Source organism: Patella vulgata, chromosome 1 (assembly GCF_932274485.2).
Source record: "Patella vulgata chromosome 1, xgPatVulg1.2, whole genome shotgun sequence".
In the NCBI taxonomy this organism is placed as follows: Eukaryota; Metazoa; Mollusca; class Gastropoda; family Patellidae; genus Patella; species Patella vulgata.
In genome coordinates this window covers 30217464-30237660 of record NC_065879.2, presented here as the reverse complement: position 1 = coordinate 30237660, position 20197 = coordinate 30217464, and the positions used below count along the sequence as shown (strand labels likewise).

General features: G+C 36.5%; 1 protein-coding gene across 4 annotated transcripts; it reads right to left on the bottom strand.

Annotated features, from left to right (window-relative positions):
• Window positions 1–13166: 13166 nt before the first annotated feature.
• LOC126809104 (uncharacterized) lies at window positions 13167–19082 on the bottom strand. 4 transcript variants are annotated; one of them, XM_050534058.2, is made up of 9 exons: window positions 18279–19082; window positions 17692–17794; window positions 17429–17446; window positions 17229–17248; window positions 16995–17073; window positions 15963–16034; window positions 15424–15557; window positions 14000–14144; window positions 13167–13430 (listed from the first exon to the last, which is right to left on the bottom strand). In XM_050534058.2, the coding sequence occupies exons 1-9, from the start codon at window positions 18573–18575 to the stop codon at window positions 13306–13308; spliced, it is 993 nt and encodes a 330-aa protein (XP_050390015.1). In that variant the 5' UTR covers window positions 18576–19082; the 3' UTR covers window positions 13167–13305. The 4 variants fall into 4 exon arrangements, with proteins under 4 accessions (XP_050390015.1, XP_050390016.1, XP_050390017.1 ...); XM_050534059.2 differs by having other exon boundaries at window positions 15430–15557; XM_050534060.2 differs by lacking the exon at window positions 15963–16034.
• Between the last annotated feature and the right edge of the window lie 1115 nt (window positions 19083–20197).

The following is a 20197-nucleotide window of genomic DNA, read 5'->3' as shown; positions in this document are numbered from 1 at the left end:
ACCGCCAAATACCTTACTTGCAATGTTCGGAAAGTTGGATTATTCTGCAATTATTTTTTATACGCCGACACGTACATTAGGCATACATAGACATCGCTCCCGTCCGTTCGTAGGTTCGGCGTCAAGAATTTCTCGTTTTTGACTGAATTTTTTAGTTTGACCACAGACCTTGAGAGGATGAACTCTATCAATTTTCAACCTTCTAGGACTGTTTGTCCCCCGCCACCCCGATAGGAAAATATATTGTTAACGCGATAGACGCTAAAGTTTTTGCGTGATTTCTTTTTTCATAATCACCATGGAGTTACTGTCCTTGTCATTCTGACATCCCGAATTCTCTATAACACGATAGCGGCGAAAATCTTCATTATCCCGGTCGGTGCAGAAAAGTAGGACGTTGAACCACATTTCATTCCGTTATTCGATTGAGGCTACAGTTTTCAACAGATTTTGGTGTGCAGCATTGGGGTCATGAGAGGACAAACGCTATCGATTTTCAATGTTACACCTCCATTGAATGGATTTAGTACGAATCTTTGGTGCCAGGAGAGTATAAACCCTATTAATTTTCATGAATAAACGACATTCCATTCCAGAGTTATACCACCTTTTCCGAAAAATCTTGTATATGCAATAGTTCTTAACGGGTTTTTATACACCCACATTTCTATGGCTATCTTTAGAGATGTAAAGCTGCTGTGCGCGTATTTCCACGCTTTGAGTGGATATCTTCCCACTTACGCTGTACAATTAGTGAGGCAAGGAAAGAGATATGGACAACGGATGTTGCATATTCTCAGAGCAGAATTTTTTAGCTAGGGTTAGATTCCCTATAAGCAGCAGCATCTACCGTGTGGTATATACAGACTATTGCTGTTGGTGCATTTTTTAGTATTTACGATCTACAACGTTTTATTGGGCAAGTATAAAACTAAATTTAGTACTTTCAACAAATCGACGAAAAACTCTCTCTAAAACTTAATTCTATTGTATTTGTATCTTGAAAGCACATAATTCACTACATGAAAATATGTATACTGATTTAATCATAACTAACAGCCCTAACAACAGTTGTAGTATGTGGGGGAGTTGGGAAAACCCTATTTGGAAATACCGATCGGTGGGATTGCCCATAATATAATATTAGAACAAACATCATCGATGGTCCTGTAAGCGACACGTCATGAATGCTGTTTTAACTGGTTATTGGTTGAAAGTACAGAAGTCTGAGAACAGATCCAGGATGTATTTTCATTAACGTTTACCGTTATCGCCACTAAAGAGTGGTGTAATATGATAGTAAAACCGATGTTTTTAGTATTACGGATACTGTGTCCAATATTAAGGAATATCGTTATATTTATTTTGTATAATTATGTGTGAATTAAGAGAGCTTTCTGATGTCGACCATGGATGGAACCAATAGTTTGTCTAGGAATATGTAGTTATCTGAACCCAGTGGAGTATTTTCAAAACATCCAGGTCCATTGATGGTGAAAGTCGTTGTGAAAACTTCGGTTGCCAGAAACCCCGTCACAATTAGTATTTTCACCAAATGAAGGAAATCTAAATATATTCATTATTATTTTCCTCGTTTGTGAATTGAGGGAGAGAGTGTATGTGTGTGTATAATATCAACGACTATACCGACAGTATCGCATTACTTTAATGTGAACAAAATCTAACACTCGTTCTCCTTGGATTATTTTGTATAAAGTTAAATGATACAGCGACCGATTCAACAAAGAGGTAAGTTTAGTAATGTTACGGTAAATTAAATAGTATTTAGGTCGAAGAATGTCTAGGTCAAAGTGATTGCATGTGATCACGGAAGTGCAGTACCTACATATATACTATGCCCGCGTTTAAGTCAACATAATAATAACTGGGCTACCAAGAGAGTTACCGTGCGAAACTTTTAAAAGCAACCTCGTGTCCCTTCACCAAACCCACAGTTGTAGTTATTATATCTTCCATGGACAAATGCCTTCAATATATATATATAATGTAATTTTTAAAATCAATTTCTAATTTTTACTCACTAAGGGGGTCAGGGGTGAACTGCGGGACGGAGGTTCCGGAGTCTGACCACGTAATTGGCGCGATAAGTTTTTGGAAACATTGCCTGTAAATGGTGCTTGTGTTTCGAGTATATGCACATATTTAGCGCGTGACAATTGTACCAATTCATCAAGAACGACTTACACCCAAGACTAAAAAGTCCCGCAACCAACAAAGGGCTTCCAAATTACGCGAGAACATTAAATTCTTTAAGGGTTTTGAGGGGTCACTTTATCTTTTAGATTGAATTTTTAAATGTCTGTATTTATAATATGTGTATAATTTAGTGAATAAACCCAAACATTAAAATTTTAGTACATTAAAGTAAAAACTATTAGCCTTTTACAGAAAAAAAAGAGATTATGTTGACATATCTAAATAGATTTCTATTAAAGACGTGATTAAATTGATAAAATAAATATATTTTAATTTAAAAATGATATGGTGTGATTCTATTCAAACATCAGATCCAGGTTAAATTAAGGCTGTCTTTATTTACATAAAATGATTTATCACTACTTCAAATGGAGCGAATAGTTTCTTCTTACAAAACGTGTTGGATTCTTAAGGGTATTTCCCCGTAAATTTATGAGTTCTTTTTATTCGCTGTTCGCTTTCTCCTGCACCTTGTACTCAATGTGCGCGGGTCCAGGTCATTTCGAATTTTTCAGCTCTTTACCGTGGATTTGTATTCGGTACATATATATACTATATTATAGATAGATAATTAGCCGTGGTACACCGTTATCATTGTGTGCGACTATCCTATCATTTACCCCTCATTGGGTTATGTCCTTGAAAGTATTATAACGAGGTCAATCTAGATTTAAGGCCCATCTACACAGACAGTCGTTAGAAGACTAATCAGTCACGCATAGTAGATATTCAACATTTGAAATAAGATCCCAGAGTTATCTGACCAACTGTAAAAACATCGAAAGTTAGACATAACATCGCGTTGCAAGGCCAAGAAAGATACCCAGTTTTGTCTATCGTGTAGGCCATGAAAAGCACATAGTGACATCCAATAAACAATCCAAAAGCTCTGGTATGTTATGACAGGTGCCATAAATTGATAGCAGCATTTTATTTCAATATAATTTTTCCCTTTTTCAGGATAGTTAGAAGCTAACGTATAGCTGTACGAGCCGTTTATATGGGTTGTCACCAATTTATTGCTTTGAAAAGAATTTCCTCATATAAGTCCTGTGAATTTCTTTCACGAGGAATACCAAATAATTCGATAGTTTTCATCGTTCTTACCAGTCAAACTATTCCAGTGAGTTCGAAGTAAAAGTCCAAGAACCCTGGCTTGTAAAGCGATTGCAAGGTTCAAATGGTAGGGGCTTGCGTATAATTTGGAAACTAGCAAGTACGTGACAAGGTGTAGGGTCGTCTGTCCAACCTCGTGGGTTTTCTCCGGGTCCTCGGGTTTCCTTCCACTGCTAAAGACCCCTACGCGCAAGCGAATTATTGAAATAAAATTGAACCATGTATTAGTTCCGAAATGGCCTAGTTTGTGTCAAGTGAACGTTAAACCCCATTTCTCTCCCTCTCTTTAAAACGTCTAGCTGACACTATTTTTGTTTATGTAATTAATCTAAAATATTTACTTTAGCCAATAAATTGACATGCTTGAATACCCTAACTTGTATTGTGTATCCAATAATAGAAGAAATGTCTCTTAACGGGGAATTAGAAACAACCTTCACCTTGAAATTCTAGGAAATATATTATTGTATTGCGACAAGTTCAGGGAGCTAGCTAGTGGCTTCCAAGAAGTCGGCTCTTTCAGAAATTAATTGATTGTGGTCAACCTAAATGTTATGTATGTCAAACAAGTCTATTTTGGAAGTTGAACGGATTATTGAGGACACGATATGACTGTTTATGTTGCGTTCTATTTATACATCGATCACTCAGTACACAACTTGAGTTGTCATATTAAAACGAACGCGTGACATTCACGTTTATTGTTGCATAACGTCGGTGGTTACTTTCACTATTGGTATATTATGATTAGCCTACCTCTTAGGTTGACTATCAGTGCCATACACCTGGTAGTAAATTTATAGAGAGAGAGCTAGAGAGAGAGAGAAAAAGAGAGAGAGAGATGGGGTTTAACGTCCACTCGACACAAACTAGGTCATTTCGGGACTAACATATGTTTTATTTTATTTACATAATTCGCTTGCGCGTAGGGGTCTTTAGCAGTGGGAGGAAACTGGAGGACCCGGAGAAAACCCACGAGGTTGGACAGGCAGTAAATTTATACGCAACAGCAAATTTATAATACATGATAATGATATGTGAACATATAGTAATGTGCTATATCCAAAGGCTGTGTAACAACTTACGTATCACAAGTTTACTTCTACTGTAAATCTACAGTGATCTTATAATTCAAACATGGTACTGATTCACTTCAATGTGGTGGCTGTTAGCGGCCATTCTATATTCTCGACTTGTCGGGTTTTAAAGGCGAAAAGTCGCGGCACGACAAGTCGAAATAATTGTATTTTGTCGACAACTCGACAATAGTCGCCTTCATTTTGTCGACTTGTCGTGTCAATTCGGACTACTTGACGCTTTCGACTTATTCACAACCCAACAAGTCGACAAAATACAATTATGTCGCTTTGTCGTGCCGTGACTTGTCGTCTCGGAAGTCAATCAGTGAGCACGAGCAAGCATTTTTCGGTTCATCTTCAATAGAAGGCTTGATCCCGCTTTAACTATACGTACATCTTATCAAGGCCTTCACGTAATACCCTGAATATTTCGGCATTAATTTTGATTGGGTACTAGTCCAGCTTGTGAGCCTATCAAAGTCCTCGATCTTCGCGAATACCTAGTCTCTCGCTTTTAAACTTAAATGTCTACATGTGATAATCGAGTTGCAAAGTTCAAGGTTCGTTCAATGTCATGGTTTCCGTGCAGATCGCTATGTCACAACCTCTGATTGGATGCTACTGTTCACGTGTCTGTAGATAATGTAGCTATAAGTTCGGGAATTGTCAAGTAATCTAGCAACGGCCAGATGTTGTAAAACTCGCAGTCGTTGCTTCAGGAACATGTCTTCGGTTAAGCGTGGAAGCCTATTGCGGCCCTTTCATAATCGCGACGAGATGTCAAGGCGAGGGAACGGGACGGGAATGCGAGCGTCTAAGTTCAGTTCGTACGCATGTTCTCAGATTACCAACAACAGCACCATTTACCCAAACCCATACAAATCTGCAATAATCAATCTACTAATATTCCAACTTAAATCACATATATTTTCCGGCATGTTTTCCCCTTATCAGTGGTGCGGGAAGGAGGTCCTGACAAGAACAGCTATCTAGTCATTCGTATGGGACGAAAAACCGAGGTCCCGGGTACACATTAGCCTGCACGTGATAGATCCCATGGCAGTTGAAATTCGACATAAAGGTATTCCCTAGCGCCGCTGTCCTGGAAAAATTCCCCTCATAGTAAACTGTATGACGTACGCCCGTTTTCATTAGCCCAGTCGGAGCAGAACAGTGTTACGTTAAGCCCTATTTCATTTCATTTTCAAATCACATTTATGTCGTAATTTGAATGTTGATGGTGACAATATGTTATTTTGTTAATTAGAAACTATAGTGTTTTATTAGAAACTATAGTGTTTTATTAGAAATTATATACTTTTTATAAACAAAAACAAACTTTTTGGAGACAGACCACGTTTATTTAGACTAAGCAAGGTACTTTTCTGCATCAATGAAGACGGGCATGCGCTATGCAGTGTACTATGAGGTAAATTTTACCCCTTCCATCCTCACCCCACCAGCGTCCTGCACCACTGACAAGGTGATGCCTCGCTGGAAAAGTCCGGGGTAATTTTTCAGCCAGCATGGGGACAAAAATAAACTTCTTGGCTACCGACCACGGTTATTTAACCTCCGGCATAGTTTACCAAGCAAGTTACTTTTCGACACGGATGCAGTGTGCTATGAGGAAAAATTTGGTCCAGACAGGGGCTCCATGGCCTACCCTTATTTAAAATTCCAACCGACAAAGGTTCCATTACTACACTGGACCTTAGTGGAGCCATGCTAGACGCAGACCTGGTTAGTGAAACAGCGATACCGTGACTCCTAGTTTTTGGTAAAAGACTGGGAGATTTGAAATTGGGATGTGACCAAGAAAAAGCTGTAGCATCGCAGTATGATACACATACGAAGACTAAAAAGAACAACATTAAACGATTTTTAGAAAAATCTAGATACACCCTAAGAAAAAAGGATTTCAATTTTAAATATCTTTTATAATAACAAAGCTAGCATAATGTGTTCTCAATTATACTCTTCAAAAAAAGTAGGGGATATTCAGAAACAATACAAAAATCCGGAAATGCACTGCTGTATTTATTAGAGGTAACCAGTGTTTGTTAATAACAGGCCAATTGCCTACACATGAACATAAACAGTTCATACGGGCGGCTTATCTGACGCTCCCATTTCACTCGCAAAGAGATACACCGTCAAAAGTGAAAATGGACGTTTTTGATTTTTGTCTTAATAATGAGTAATTGCTCCACCAATCCTCAGACATTCAGCAATTCGTCGTGGCGTGCTCCTAATCAACCTTCCAATTACGATTTGGGGCAATCTGACCCAGTCCTCTTGCAGTGCCACGGCCAATACTTGCAGTGTTGTCGGTTGACGTTGACGTCGACGAACACCTCTCCCGATCAAATTAAACGTAACACACTAAAGCAATGATACGCTAAACAGTAAATCTTATGCAAGAACCGATAGGAAAGCACGCGGCAGTTTTCATCAACCCTTCCTTGAAGTGTCAAATTTGACAATGAACCTCTCCCACGTGTATGGCGCTATTGCGTGTCGCATGTGCAGCTCAGTGGTTCTGTTGGGGCGATAATTTCTTCATCTGTGAACATACTCTCAAAGCATATCAAATGTCCATGACTATTTATCATATCACAACCTGCATATATAGGTATTTGCACTTCAATATCCCCTACTTTTTTAAGAGTATATTATAGATATATTGAAAGCATACATCAGAATACACATCAACATATAAAACTGAATTTCTTCTGAAATATAGATTCCTAACTTTAAAACTAGTATGATATGGTTGGTAGCTTCAAATTTAACCAAAAACAAATGCTAAATAATTGCTTCCTCGCCCCGTCGAGATTATGAAATGTCGCAATAGGCTTCCACGCGTAACCGAATAATATTTGCTCATGCGCACGGATTGACTTTCTAAGCGACAAGTCGCGCACGACAAAGCGAAATAATTGTATTTTGTCGTGACGCGGAACGACAAAGCGATATAATGGTCGACAAGTTGACAAAATACAATTATTTCGACTTGTCGCTTTCACAACCCGACAAGTCGATAACAAAGAACGGCTGCTAACACCCACCATACTTCAAAGTAAAAGTTTTATTCCCATTGTCTTAATAGGTAGCCCTTTCTTTGAGAATGGCCATAGATGTCCAAAGATAATTTCTTTAGGAGAGAATCAGTGACGATTCGAGAAATTTTGGGATGTTAGAAAAAATAACCACCATAATATGTTGTATAAGATGGTCAGCATATTTCTAAAGATATGACTGTATTAGATGTCATTATGCGTAATATACTAAGCACGTGCAGAATCCATTCACACAGGCATCTGAGACAGCACGTCAGACAGTGGGAACACACGGAAGACCCATCAGTACCGATAACAGTGCGCCGAAGTCTCACCAGAGAGAACATCCACTGCCGTAGACGTTACCGTGGACCGATCCTCACCCCTCGCCATCGACGTGAACGTCTACAGTTTGCCCAACAACACCAGAACTGGCGACACAGGCAATGGAGAACTGTTCTGTTCACAGATGAGAGTCGGTATTGCGTATCAACTGCAGATGGCAGGACCAGAATATGGCGTCGACGTGGCCAGAGTTATTCTGACCAATGTGTCATGGAACGAGACTCCTAGGGAGGTCCAAGCATAATGGTTTGGGGTGGAATCAGCCTGAACCAGAGAGTGGGTCTTGTGGTGTTCCAAAATCTTGGTCCCGGGAGAGGAGGCGGCATCACAGCAGTGCGCTACATCGATCAAGCTCTCAGACCCCACGCCATACCACATGTCGCACGTCATCGAAACAACGTTTTCCAGCATGATAACGCCCGTGCCCACACCGCCAGAGTTACTCGGGACTTTCTACAGCAGAACGGTGTCAAAGTTATGCACTGGTCAGCCCTTAGTGCGGACTTAAACCCGATTAAACATCTTTGGGATAAAATTCAGAGGAAACTTAATAACGTCGTACCGAGACCAAACACAGCCGATGGCAATGGCGTTCATCAATTGTCTGGTCCACTCCATGTACAGACGCTGCGCTGCTGTTGTTGACACTCGCGGTGGACACACCAGATACTGATGTACAGACTGTGTACAGACTCTAAACCTTCTCGTAATGTCTTATAATTGTGATGAATTAATCACTAATGTGTCAACATGCTGTTCACAAAAAATTGCTTTAATCCATTTTGTAAGTCGTTTTCTAGAATGATTTGATTAAAGTGCCTCTCTGATTTTACTGTTTAGTATATATAATTCTGGCCATTCAACTATCTGAAACAGTATGTGCATCAATTAAATCTGCACTGAAACTAGACCGATACCAGACGCCAAAAGACGAATGGGACAAATGCAAAAGCAATAGCGATAAGCTTCGGAAATAAAAAACCCTGTAACAATATTGTTTGATGGATGTTTTGTATTTTCATAGGCTTCGTACATCTAATAATTTATATCTGATTTCTTTCGGTGATTGTTTATCGCTATATTTGAATACATTAACTTATATATTATGTATGTAATCAAGCTATGACCATAAGGTTATCAGCAACAATGACTGACGCGAATTCAATCTCAGTTATATCCGCACTTGACCCTTTATAAGATATATTTGACAATGTGTTTTTGTTTATTACACATAAAAAAGTGAAAATGTCGAAAACGGACAGTGGCCCTTACGGTCTACTACTATATCGCACCCCAAGTGCCAAGGAATCTTTCATGTGTACGCCAATGTGTACACGGAACCTCGGTTTTTCGTATCATCCGAACGACTAGACAGCTGTCCTTGCCCCCCTCCACCCGTCCTGCATGACTTACAAGGGGGACCACGCCAAAAAATTCCGAGGAACATTTTTGGCGAACACGGGGAACGAACCCGCGACCTGCAGGCTAGCGAGCCAGCTTCTTACACACTGGGTCACGGTAGATGCCCTATTTTTGAGAAGCGAAATCCATATAAAAATTTCAAAATTTCGCATTGTAAATTTAGAATTCGTTTTGCAAAGTTATCCTTCCAGTTTCAAACCAATTTAAGACAAACTTGACGGGGTTGCTCACTAAACACAATCGAAGGGCTCTATTAGTTTACTGCGTTATCGCCCGGTAAGCTTCCGTGCACATTTTAAATTTTGAAGCTATCGAACACACTGCGGTTAAACTTTCTCTTAGGATTCTTAAAAAAAACGGTTTGGAAATATAGAAATGAACCGTTATATTTGGCACAAGGACTTTTATTTTATTAGTCCCCAATTTGATTTAGATATAAAATCTAAATGACTTGGTATAGATTTGTCTGAAAACCAATGAATGCTAAATTTTTAATAATTTGCCATTATATGCCCACACCAAGTATATGACATGAAATGAAATGGGGTTTAACGTCCTACTGTTCTGCTCCTATGCTGGGCTAATGAAAACGGGCATACGCCATACAGTGTGCTATGAGGGAAATTTTGCCCGGGCAGCGGCACTATCGCCTACTCTTATATCGAATTCCAACTGCCAAGGGATCTTTTACGTGCATTTCAATGTATACACGGGACCTCGGTTTTCCGTATCACCCGGAGGACTAGACAGCTGTCCTTGTCAGGCCCTCCGTCATGCATCACTGACAAGGGGGAACCACGCCGGAAAATCTAGATGACCTTTCTCGGCCAATGCAGGGATCGAACACCCGACCTCCAGGCTAGCGAGCCAGCGTCACCAAGTATATGAAAAAGACAAAGATATAAATGCCCAAACAACTGTTTTTTTTGTTTTTGTTTTGTTTTAATTCAACACAGTATTATATACAGATGAAAAGAAAAACTCTATGTACATTAATATATTTAGCACCCTATAGCACTCTATGTAGATTTTTATATGTAATGTCATTGACATTGCGAAGCAACGAAACACATGCCCGCCAAACTGCTGTGTCATCCAAACAGTTATATATGGTGGCTGATTGGTATCATGTCGTGGTGTCGCCCTTCATCACGGGTTAAATGTGATGTCGGGTTATCGCCTTATGAAGGGCGACACCACGACATCACGACATGATACCTATCAGCCACCACAATGACAGTCAATTTCTGTTTTGAATTGTCACATATCCTCTCACAGTCTCATATAACTTCTGGTCTTCGAAGGTATTATTAGTGAGCAGAAATTCGCCCGTGTATCTGTTATCACTCGTCACTTCAGTCAGTTATATAGAAGGATAACTCGTGTTTCCTTTTATGTTCGTCACTTCCTTTTTTAGAAACCTTCACTACCCATCTATCGTAGCAATGATCTTTGTGTTAAAATAGACACAGTGAACAAATTATGCTCTCCAGCACGGTTTGTAACGGGGCGTCTTGATGGACGAGGCTAAACATCAGTGCGTAAATGTCAAACCGTACTTCCTATGTAGACTGGACTTACCAACTTATCGCAATTCAATTTGGACAGCTCGATTATTTAGACGAATAAAACTGATCAGAAATTAAAATAACGGTTAAAAAAAACTAATGTAAATCAGGTTATATACACAGATAATACATAAACAAATCTTTTTTCAAACCCATTTACTTCCGTTTTAGATTCGAAAGAATAGAGATGTAGCTCAATTAACAGTGCTAACAAGATTTGGCAACAAAGAGTAATAACTATAGAACTAGAAGTTAGGCCGTGTTGAATTGATTCCTTGTTTCTCCTCGCCCGCGCGCTTAGGTCGAGGACCCCGAAAATCGTGCGCTTACGTTTTTAACACAAAAAAAAATATTCAAAAAATTACGTTAATAACATCTAAATAAAATTCTACCAAACATCAGAAGTCAATTCTCGTTGTTTATTCCTCGTTACGAACTAAATAAGTAAGTGCAGGGGGCCGCACTACACGCAAAACAAAAATCTACAAGATAAACCTGCGGACAAGACAGAAAATAGGCATTGCACCCAATAAACAAATATCAAATCAAGTGAATGGATCCGGTTGATAATACACATGTAGGGGCCCGCATACTATGGAATAAGTTACACTGTATATGATTGGATGAATTCCGCAAAATGGCGCGTGTAGCAGTCATTTCGGCTAATGAGAAAGCATATTATAAACTGTAAGACAATCGCTAATATTCAACCGCGAACCTGAATAATCAATTTTTCATTGGCTAAAATTATAACACATGTCATTATTATTCAAGTATTACGCAATCATATCTTGTGTAATAAATAACGCACGCCTTACAAAATGGTGAGCTTTGCCGGGACAAAGGTAAATTCGCGTACCGGTCGGCCTAATTTATTGATGTTCAAGGAAATAATAGTGGCCCCGTTCGCTCGTTCGTTCGTTTCTGGAGTTTAACGAACGAACGAACAAACGGGACCACTATTAGTTCCTTGAACATCAATAAATAAATAAGGCCGACCGGTACGCGAATTTACTTATCTCGACTCGACTTTGGTGGTTATTCCCAGCACTTTCACGTTCGATGATATTATCGAAACCATCTATAACTCAACAAGCGAATCAAATATCGTCTAACTGGAATGTTTCCATTGTATTTTAACACAAGAATACGGAAAATTTATATCAAAATATGGTTATTTCATTTTTTAAAAAGTTAAACAAAGAAGCCACTTGTTTCCAAATTTTAGTTTGTTATTAAATTTATTTAATTAAATATTATCTGTGTTTTTATTCTAACCAATAATATAACTAGATTATTTATAATATTATTAAAAATGGTACACAACCCTCAGACTATATAGGTATTATGCCAGACCACTTTGTGTTTTGAAACCCACTTTGTGTTGTGTTTACCGCACTACCGCACATGATTGCCTGAGTGGTGGCAGGAGAAACAAGGAATCAATTCAACACGGCCTTACCTAAAATCGTCGAAAATCAAAAAAGGTTTATTCATTTCAATAAGATAGACAACACAATTTCAAAAAGATTTAAAACGCGATTTCAAAAAGATTTATCAATTATTGTAGTCTATATTGTTCTAACAAGATATGGTAACGACAGATGGGCAGACCAAGTGAGAACAATAAACGACCACAATGAAATGTGGGCGTAAAATAAAATGACAAAACATCCAAAAATAAGTTACTTATAACCGTTTCTGACAACGAAAGTAAAACGATTTAATCAGTTATAAGCGAATCTTTCATTTTGCTTGCACACTACAAATGGATCTAAACAGGGATTTTGTGTGGGTTATCTGGACCCCAAAACCACCCCAGAGATGTCCGGCTGAGCCGAAAGTTAATCTTTTTACTTTCCACGTGGCCACAAAATAGAGTTAATGACATATAATTTAGGCTATATTATTTCCGATAATTTGAATTCACGTTGCTATAACTGGTCAAATTACTTGGCTACTCATTTTAAATGTACCGTCTCCAAAAGGGTAAAGTAAAGCCATGAAGATTAATAAATGTCCATCTACAGTTCATTATTTACAGTTGAATATAATATGCCCTTAATTGTTGAATGCCAAGTACTACTAAGCAGATATCGTACATCAGTGTTTCTGTTCTTGTGTATCTTCTCAGGCCTTCGATGTATTTAGCAATTAAGTAGTAACTAGTAAATACGAAAAATGGGACACGACCGAATGCCATTTAAATGCTTAACTGTTCGACTTGATATGCTACGCTGGTAAAAGTCTCATGCTCATGGTACATTAAATTTCTCATTCACAAGAAGCCCGGTTTATTAATAGCACAACAATGCCATAGTTTGTTGAATGATATTTACAATGCAATTATGGTATCATATTATTTCAAAACTACTACATTTATTCGTATATCGTTTTGAAATACGTCTCAAACAACCCTCCACAAAAATAAGCTAAAGCGGTGTAAATTCTTTGTAGGTTCGCAAGAAGCCATTTTACGTTACACATCCTGTGCCTTTAGTCATTATGTTTATTTAATAAAACCACACCGAAAAATGTTCTGTCTTTTGAGATATCGATTGTTAAATTAGGCAACATGTTCTGTAATACAATTGTGTCTCCTTTTGAAAGTTGCAGTACGCCTACAAGAAAAACAAAAAAGACAGATTGTTCACAAGCCTAGTAATAGTAAAATACAGACAAAAGAAAAACCACTGACACAGAAAACCCCCCACATTATTTCTTAAAAATTTTGGTTTGCAATTTACATGTTTTTTTCTAATATCTTAACTTATTGCTTATAATGGATTATCGCATGGTTGAGCACCTTTATTGTCTGTCGATCTTTACAGGGGACCTCCTCCAGCATTATAACAGTACTACAATCACAAATCAAGGTTATGATTTCAAACTATTTATAGTTTGATTAATGTAGTGTAACACAAATACATTCTGAGATATTGTTTCATATTTATAATTGTAGTGTAATTAAAACAGCGAGCGAAAATTAAAGACTGATTGTTATACTCATTATTTTCTAAATGATGTAAAACCATAATTTTATTGTAAATAGTGTATAGGTTATTGGGACATAATAGGTTTTCAAGCGTTCACATTTTGAAAAGATCATTGATATCTATATGATATTTTCAGATTAAAGAGAATCAATAGTAGGAATGGTCATAACAGGGGTCATTCCAATTAAACTCACCTGTTACAGAACACGTTTTATGCCTAATATTGTATTTATAATCATCATGTTCCACAGCATCAACTCCATCCATACATATTAGTCTAGCTTTATCATTTACCTTGATGGTGTGACATAATTTCGTTTTGGCATCGTAAAAATTCGTCTATATGAAATGTTAAAATGTGAGTAAATTGTTATAGTAGATGTCAATAGAGAAAACAAAACTTATCTTTGAACGACTTGAGATATTAAATATATACATCAACCAAACAGGATTATAATATGGCTAGAACATGCATAAGATGAAAGTTATAAAAACAATAGCGAGACTGTCATATAAGGTAATTACTATAAATTTTTATTGTCTTGACATAGTATAAGGACCATGCCGTATCATTGAAAACACAAAGTTGAACAAACATATGTTAGTTATAATGTGAATTCTGAGAAATAAGCAAATTCAGTGCGGATATTCGTTTTGAGAAGATTGTTCATATTTCGTCAACATTTAGTAGATTCTGTTGGAAATTGATACCGAATTTTAGTACCGTAATTGGATGAATACAAAATGGATAATCATTTATAGAATGAGAAAAAGAATAAAATGTATAATGTTCCACACAAAGTCAAAAGAGTCATGCAAATTTTGATATAACCTTTCGAGAAAATGAAGCGTCAAGAGTTCCAATTTTGTCCACTGGGAATAGCACGAAGTAACGTACCCAGAGCATTTGAATAGGTTTAGTTTTACCAGGCGTTTAAAATGTGTAAGATTCACACCAACAGCTTAGCATAAACAACCAGATTCATATAAAGCGCCGAAGCATAACAATCTGCTTCAAGATGCATTGTGTAAGAGCTCTATCTGTCTTTGCAGGTTTTTCTTTTCGCCTCAAATGTTATATAAATTCTGATTTAGACATTTATTCAGCCTATAACCAAATCTCTAGACCATCGGACGGCGCAGGTGTAGCCGAATTAAATACGTTTGCCATTTAATGATTTGATTTAAAAATGGAGAAGCAATTATCGCTTCTACCATAATAAATAATCCGTGTCAAAACATCAAACAGTGACTAATAATAGTCTATTTATATTGCGCAATATCCATGCATGAGCATGCTCAAAGCGCTGTCCACAAACAAAGTAATTTGAATGAAATTTTCAACGTATTAATTTTGAATTATCTTTTTTGGAACTATTATAGCAAGAACGGCCAGCTCTTTATCTAAATCTTACTTAATGTAACTTTAAGCCGAACATTTGACAAAAACATAACACGCTGTCCAATATTATTAAGAAAAGGGTAATTTAATGATAATTCAAGTTTTAGACAATGAGACATGAATAATGCATGGTGTTCTTCATGCATTAATACAGTTTATGTTACGCATACAAAGACTAACATAACATGGCCAAGAGAAAAGAGCATACAAACTTACACTTACAGTGCTGTAGATCAAATATATTCCACTATACTTCACTTCAAACTTGCCATATTTCGGTTTGAAAATTAAAGGGTTGGTTTCAGTTTTTAACCATTTTGCAGGGTGTAGAAACTTATAATTGGTCTCCGCTTAAAACGTAAATTTAAAAAATAAGGATCCAGAATTACCAATTAAAGGTAGAGAATTATTTCAACTGTATTATTGTCACGTTTAATACCCTCCTTAAAGAGAATTGCACCCAGTTTATTTATGGAATTCAAATTTAGTATCAAAATAAATGCAAATTTGATATATTTATAAAGAAAAACGTTAAGTATCCCATGTAATTTTCGCAGTGATCTGTCTTACGAGAAACGCCAAAACTCGTAAGACACGTCATTGTTAAAAAAAATACAGCGGGTGCTTAACATTAGTCTTTGTGTGTACTTTTCTTAATCATCAAGATCATCATTTTAGTGGCTCGAAACATTTAGCGGTGTTTTGCTGTTGGAACTTAATTGCAATGATAATTTGAAACTTTGAATAGAACTTACGTTTAGGTATAATTATTGTTCTATTTCTACAGACCGTGGTACTATCAGATTTTACACAGCGGAGCGATGAACCTAAATCAGAATTGAAACAGTGTTGGATGGTTTTGTGATATGCCAAGGAATCAGATGAAATGATCTGGATGATTAATGACCGTTGGTGGATACTAGGATAGGTTTGATTTACAGAATAGTCTAATCAATAGTAAAATGAAAATATGCAGTTTTCGTAGCAAAAACCTTAATCCGAAATACCTGAATAATTTTCTATAAGCGAGAATGAGTATGAATGTTACAAGAGCAAATCTGATAGACTTATGTGCCGTTCAGACGCTTAAGTTAAACTGGTTTTAAAACGCCGGTGGTCGTTAAGTCAGCTAAACTCTGTTGTCTGAACGCAATGATATACAAATCATTTCTTTATAAGAATCGAAGCCCGCTACCGGTCTTCCAAATGGGCCCAATTTTTAATCTGGCTTATATTGGCCGACCCAACATGAAAGATTAAAATTGCCAGCTTCAGATTGCCATGCAGCTTCAGATTGCTTGGCATAGGTATTTTATTACCCTTTTTACATGGAAATTTGCAGTTTCAAGTTGGGTATACGCATGTGTAGTGAACTATAACCTTGTTGTCGGAACAGTAAAGTTGGCTTCACTTATATTCTGTGTAAATACAACACTGTTCTGGCTTTAAAACCCCGATGTGGTTTTAATACTAGCTTGAAAAAAAAGTCATCTGAAAGGCATTGATAAGTAACAAGGTTGACTCAGACAGTTGAAATAATTAACGAGAAATAGAACAATAGTAATGGTATTTTAATGCTTTGAACCTATGGAATTGAAAGAAGTAAAGTCTTTGGAGAACAACTGACTATATTATATTTTAAATTAGATAGTAGATAATAACAATAAATAGTATATAATAATAAATAATGCATCTGACATGTACTTTATTCGACTATTAAATTTATAATTTGTAGCATTTATTTCATTTTTGTTTGTTTTGTTTTTAAAAGGGGTAATCTTACTTACCATCCGACTTGTATTCCTTGAATTTATCTGATTCGTAATTTTCAAAATTGGAACTGTAGTGGGCGGCCTGTAGTGGATCCTAAATAAAAGTATTAAATGTATATTTAGTAATTTACTAATCACGTATATGTGGCAAGTATATGACTTATAAAAGTAAACGTAAACAGAACGGTTAATTTCCATTGTAATGAAATGCTCATTTATATAAGTTACCATGAAAATAGTAATACTTACAGCGGAATCACCCTTTGGCCCTGGAAATAATAAAATATAGATATAAATTCTTAGAAATAAATTATGAGAATTCTTAGAAAGTGACGGCCCTATATATTGTGATTCATTTTGACAGGTTTATAAGTTTGGGTGTTCGCTTAGAAATTTGTTAAAGCAATATTAATTTTATAATAATTATAAGAATGTGTAATCTTTCATACCCTTTTTTCCACGTTTGCCTGCAAAAGAAAACATTATTCGATATAAAAGCAATTCATGGTGATTCGCGTATCTTCCAAATTCCGTTTGTAAACTATTAGGATTATCTTATGGAAGATGCAACTTCTCACAATCCAACCCTCTATAAATATAATTCATGTAACTAAATCGTATTTCTGTCTATATGTACTTGACAAATATTGTTTAGACTTTAAAAATGCAAAGAATATAATATTTTGATTACATTTACATATATTCTGCTTACATTTACATTTACGGTGTCTCCTCTTTTTTTTTGGCTTAGTCTCTTTTTTGTCTTCTTTGGCAGCTCTACCAACCCGATCAAATGGTCTATCAGTCAAACTGAGCTGAATTTTAAAAAAACATGTATATTAGATTATCTAATAAACAATGAAATAAGAGAATAAATTATATATATCTGTATAGAACTCCTATTCTGTTTTAAGTATATATGTTAAGTGTTCAACTTAATACATGTATATAATATATAAATATATAAAATATTTGTCCCGGTAGAAAATATTACATACTACTTTCTATATCAATAAAAATCTTAGCAACCTGACGATAATAGTTTTAAAATAGGAAATCAAATGGCATGACATGGTCTTATTTAAAAAGGAAACGCAACACTGGCATATCATAATTATTTACACTAACTCAGTCCTAAGCTGAGGTCACTTTGTTCGAGGACAATCATCCGTATCACTGCTTCACGAAAGTAAACGGTTTGTTAAAAATATCGATATCTTGCCGTTGAACGTTATAACTGAATTTATACCACACATGGAAAAAAAACCGCCCAACAACATTGTTTATTTAAGAACTTACCTCGAAGTTGTCACCTGTGTCACGAAAAGCCAGCTGATGATTTTGCGCCTCTTTATCGGACGCTATTTTATATTCACACAGAGGTCGATATCCATGGAAGTTCAACCATATTAAAGTTACAACAGTTATCAAGCAGACGACACAGAGGATACATGAAGCTACACATAATACTGTTAATGTTTTTAACGACTTACGACAGTCACACGAACAAACTTTGGGGCACTCTAGAAGCTCCTTGTCCAATCCTTCACCATTAGGACGAATTTCTGCAGAAGCATCAAAATTGGTAGAACTCATTGGTAATTCCTTGTTTGAATGATGATAGGTATAAATTATGGCATCTATTCAAAGATTACGCAAAGCTGTTCTTACGCGTTATGGTGTGTGTAATTGTCATACAGATAATGGTTACGTATAATGGCGATATCTAGGCCACGGTGTGATACATTTCTGCAACAGGGAAATACTTCCCGAAAACAGGGGGCGCGGTTTCGATTTACCTCAGTCTTGCGATCATAAGTGAATAACTGTACTTTATGATTTGTCTTTTTATATGAATTTTATATAGTGACACATACAAGGGTTCCCAGAATTCCAACATAAACTCCCCCTGATCAATTATATCAGTTTCCAAGAAGTGTGCATATAGCAATCAATGAAGGAACAATTTAATAAATTTTTATTAAATCCACCTACATGTATTTCCGTAAAGGGATTTTCGTTTCCACACACTTAAAGCCCACACATATATGGTTGATTTCGTCTCCAAGTGCTATCACTACACTTTTACGGAGAAATTTTCGGAAATGTGCTCTTAGGGCAAGTATATAAGTAACAGAAACAGAAAGTAAATTAGATTCTTGGAAATCAAGACTGCAAAAAAAAACAAAAACCAAGGAACTATTTGCAAGGATTAGCGACAAATTTGTGTTTTCATGACTATCGGAGTTACCCCCCTTGTTCCACAACAGTCAAATAGTACCTTATATTATATTAACAGTATGTCGCAAAATTTGAAATGTTTTGTTGAATGGATTTACATGAATATGGACATGTCTCAGGAATAAAAATAAACTACATGTTGTATATGTCCACATATAATGTCGCCATCTGTGACAGTGGTCCTTCGTTCCAGCCAACTGGATATTTTCTTTTATTAAATTGGAACTACACAGAAATTGTTCTTTTTTCATAAATAGAATCCTATCGAAATTAAATATTAAGGTTGAGTTCTTGTCCTTACAGGCCAGGGAGTGTACAGTCCAGTGGAATCTTACGGCTGGCCCCCGCATACATTCACTTAGTTTGATATTTGTTGGGTTTTCTTTTGTTGCAATGTCTGTGTGGTTTGTCTTGTCCACAAGTTTTTCTTGTCGGTTTTGTTATAATCAAGCCGACAGTGTCCTAAAAAGTTTGACGGACAGACAGACGGACGGGTAGACACATTTTAATAGTCCCCTACTTCCTTCGAAAGGTGGGGGACAACTTGGGATTGTTCATGGTTTTATGACACATAGGGTATTGCACAAACCATATGCCACAGATTTGGCTAGTCATCAGGAGGAGAAGGAAACCTATCGAAATTCATATCGCCCTTCTATTTTTTCAAGAGTGGTTGCTCTTGTCACCGAAACCTTGTACACGGGTCCAAGTTTTGGATCAGTATAATTTCAGAAATTTTGAACCGAAATTCATATAGTCATGCAAGGTGAAATGATTTAGGCTACAAGCCATATATATATATATATATATATATATATATATATATATATATATATCATCTAATGTTCATTCATTAATCGAAGCAGCTAAAACTTAATATATATTAATAATTTTATTTTAGGAGCGAAGTGTCTGTCAGCTTAATCTGGGTGAGCATAGAAATGTAAAAAAAGCCGTTAACAGATGTGTATTCTCTT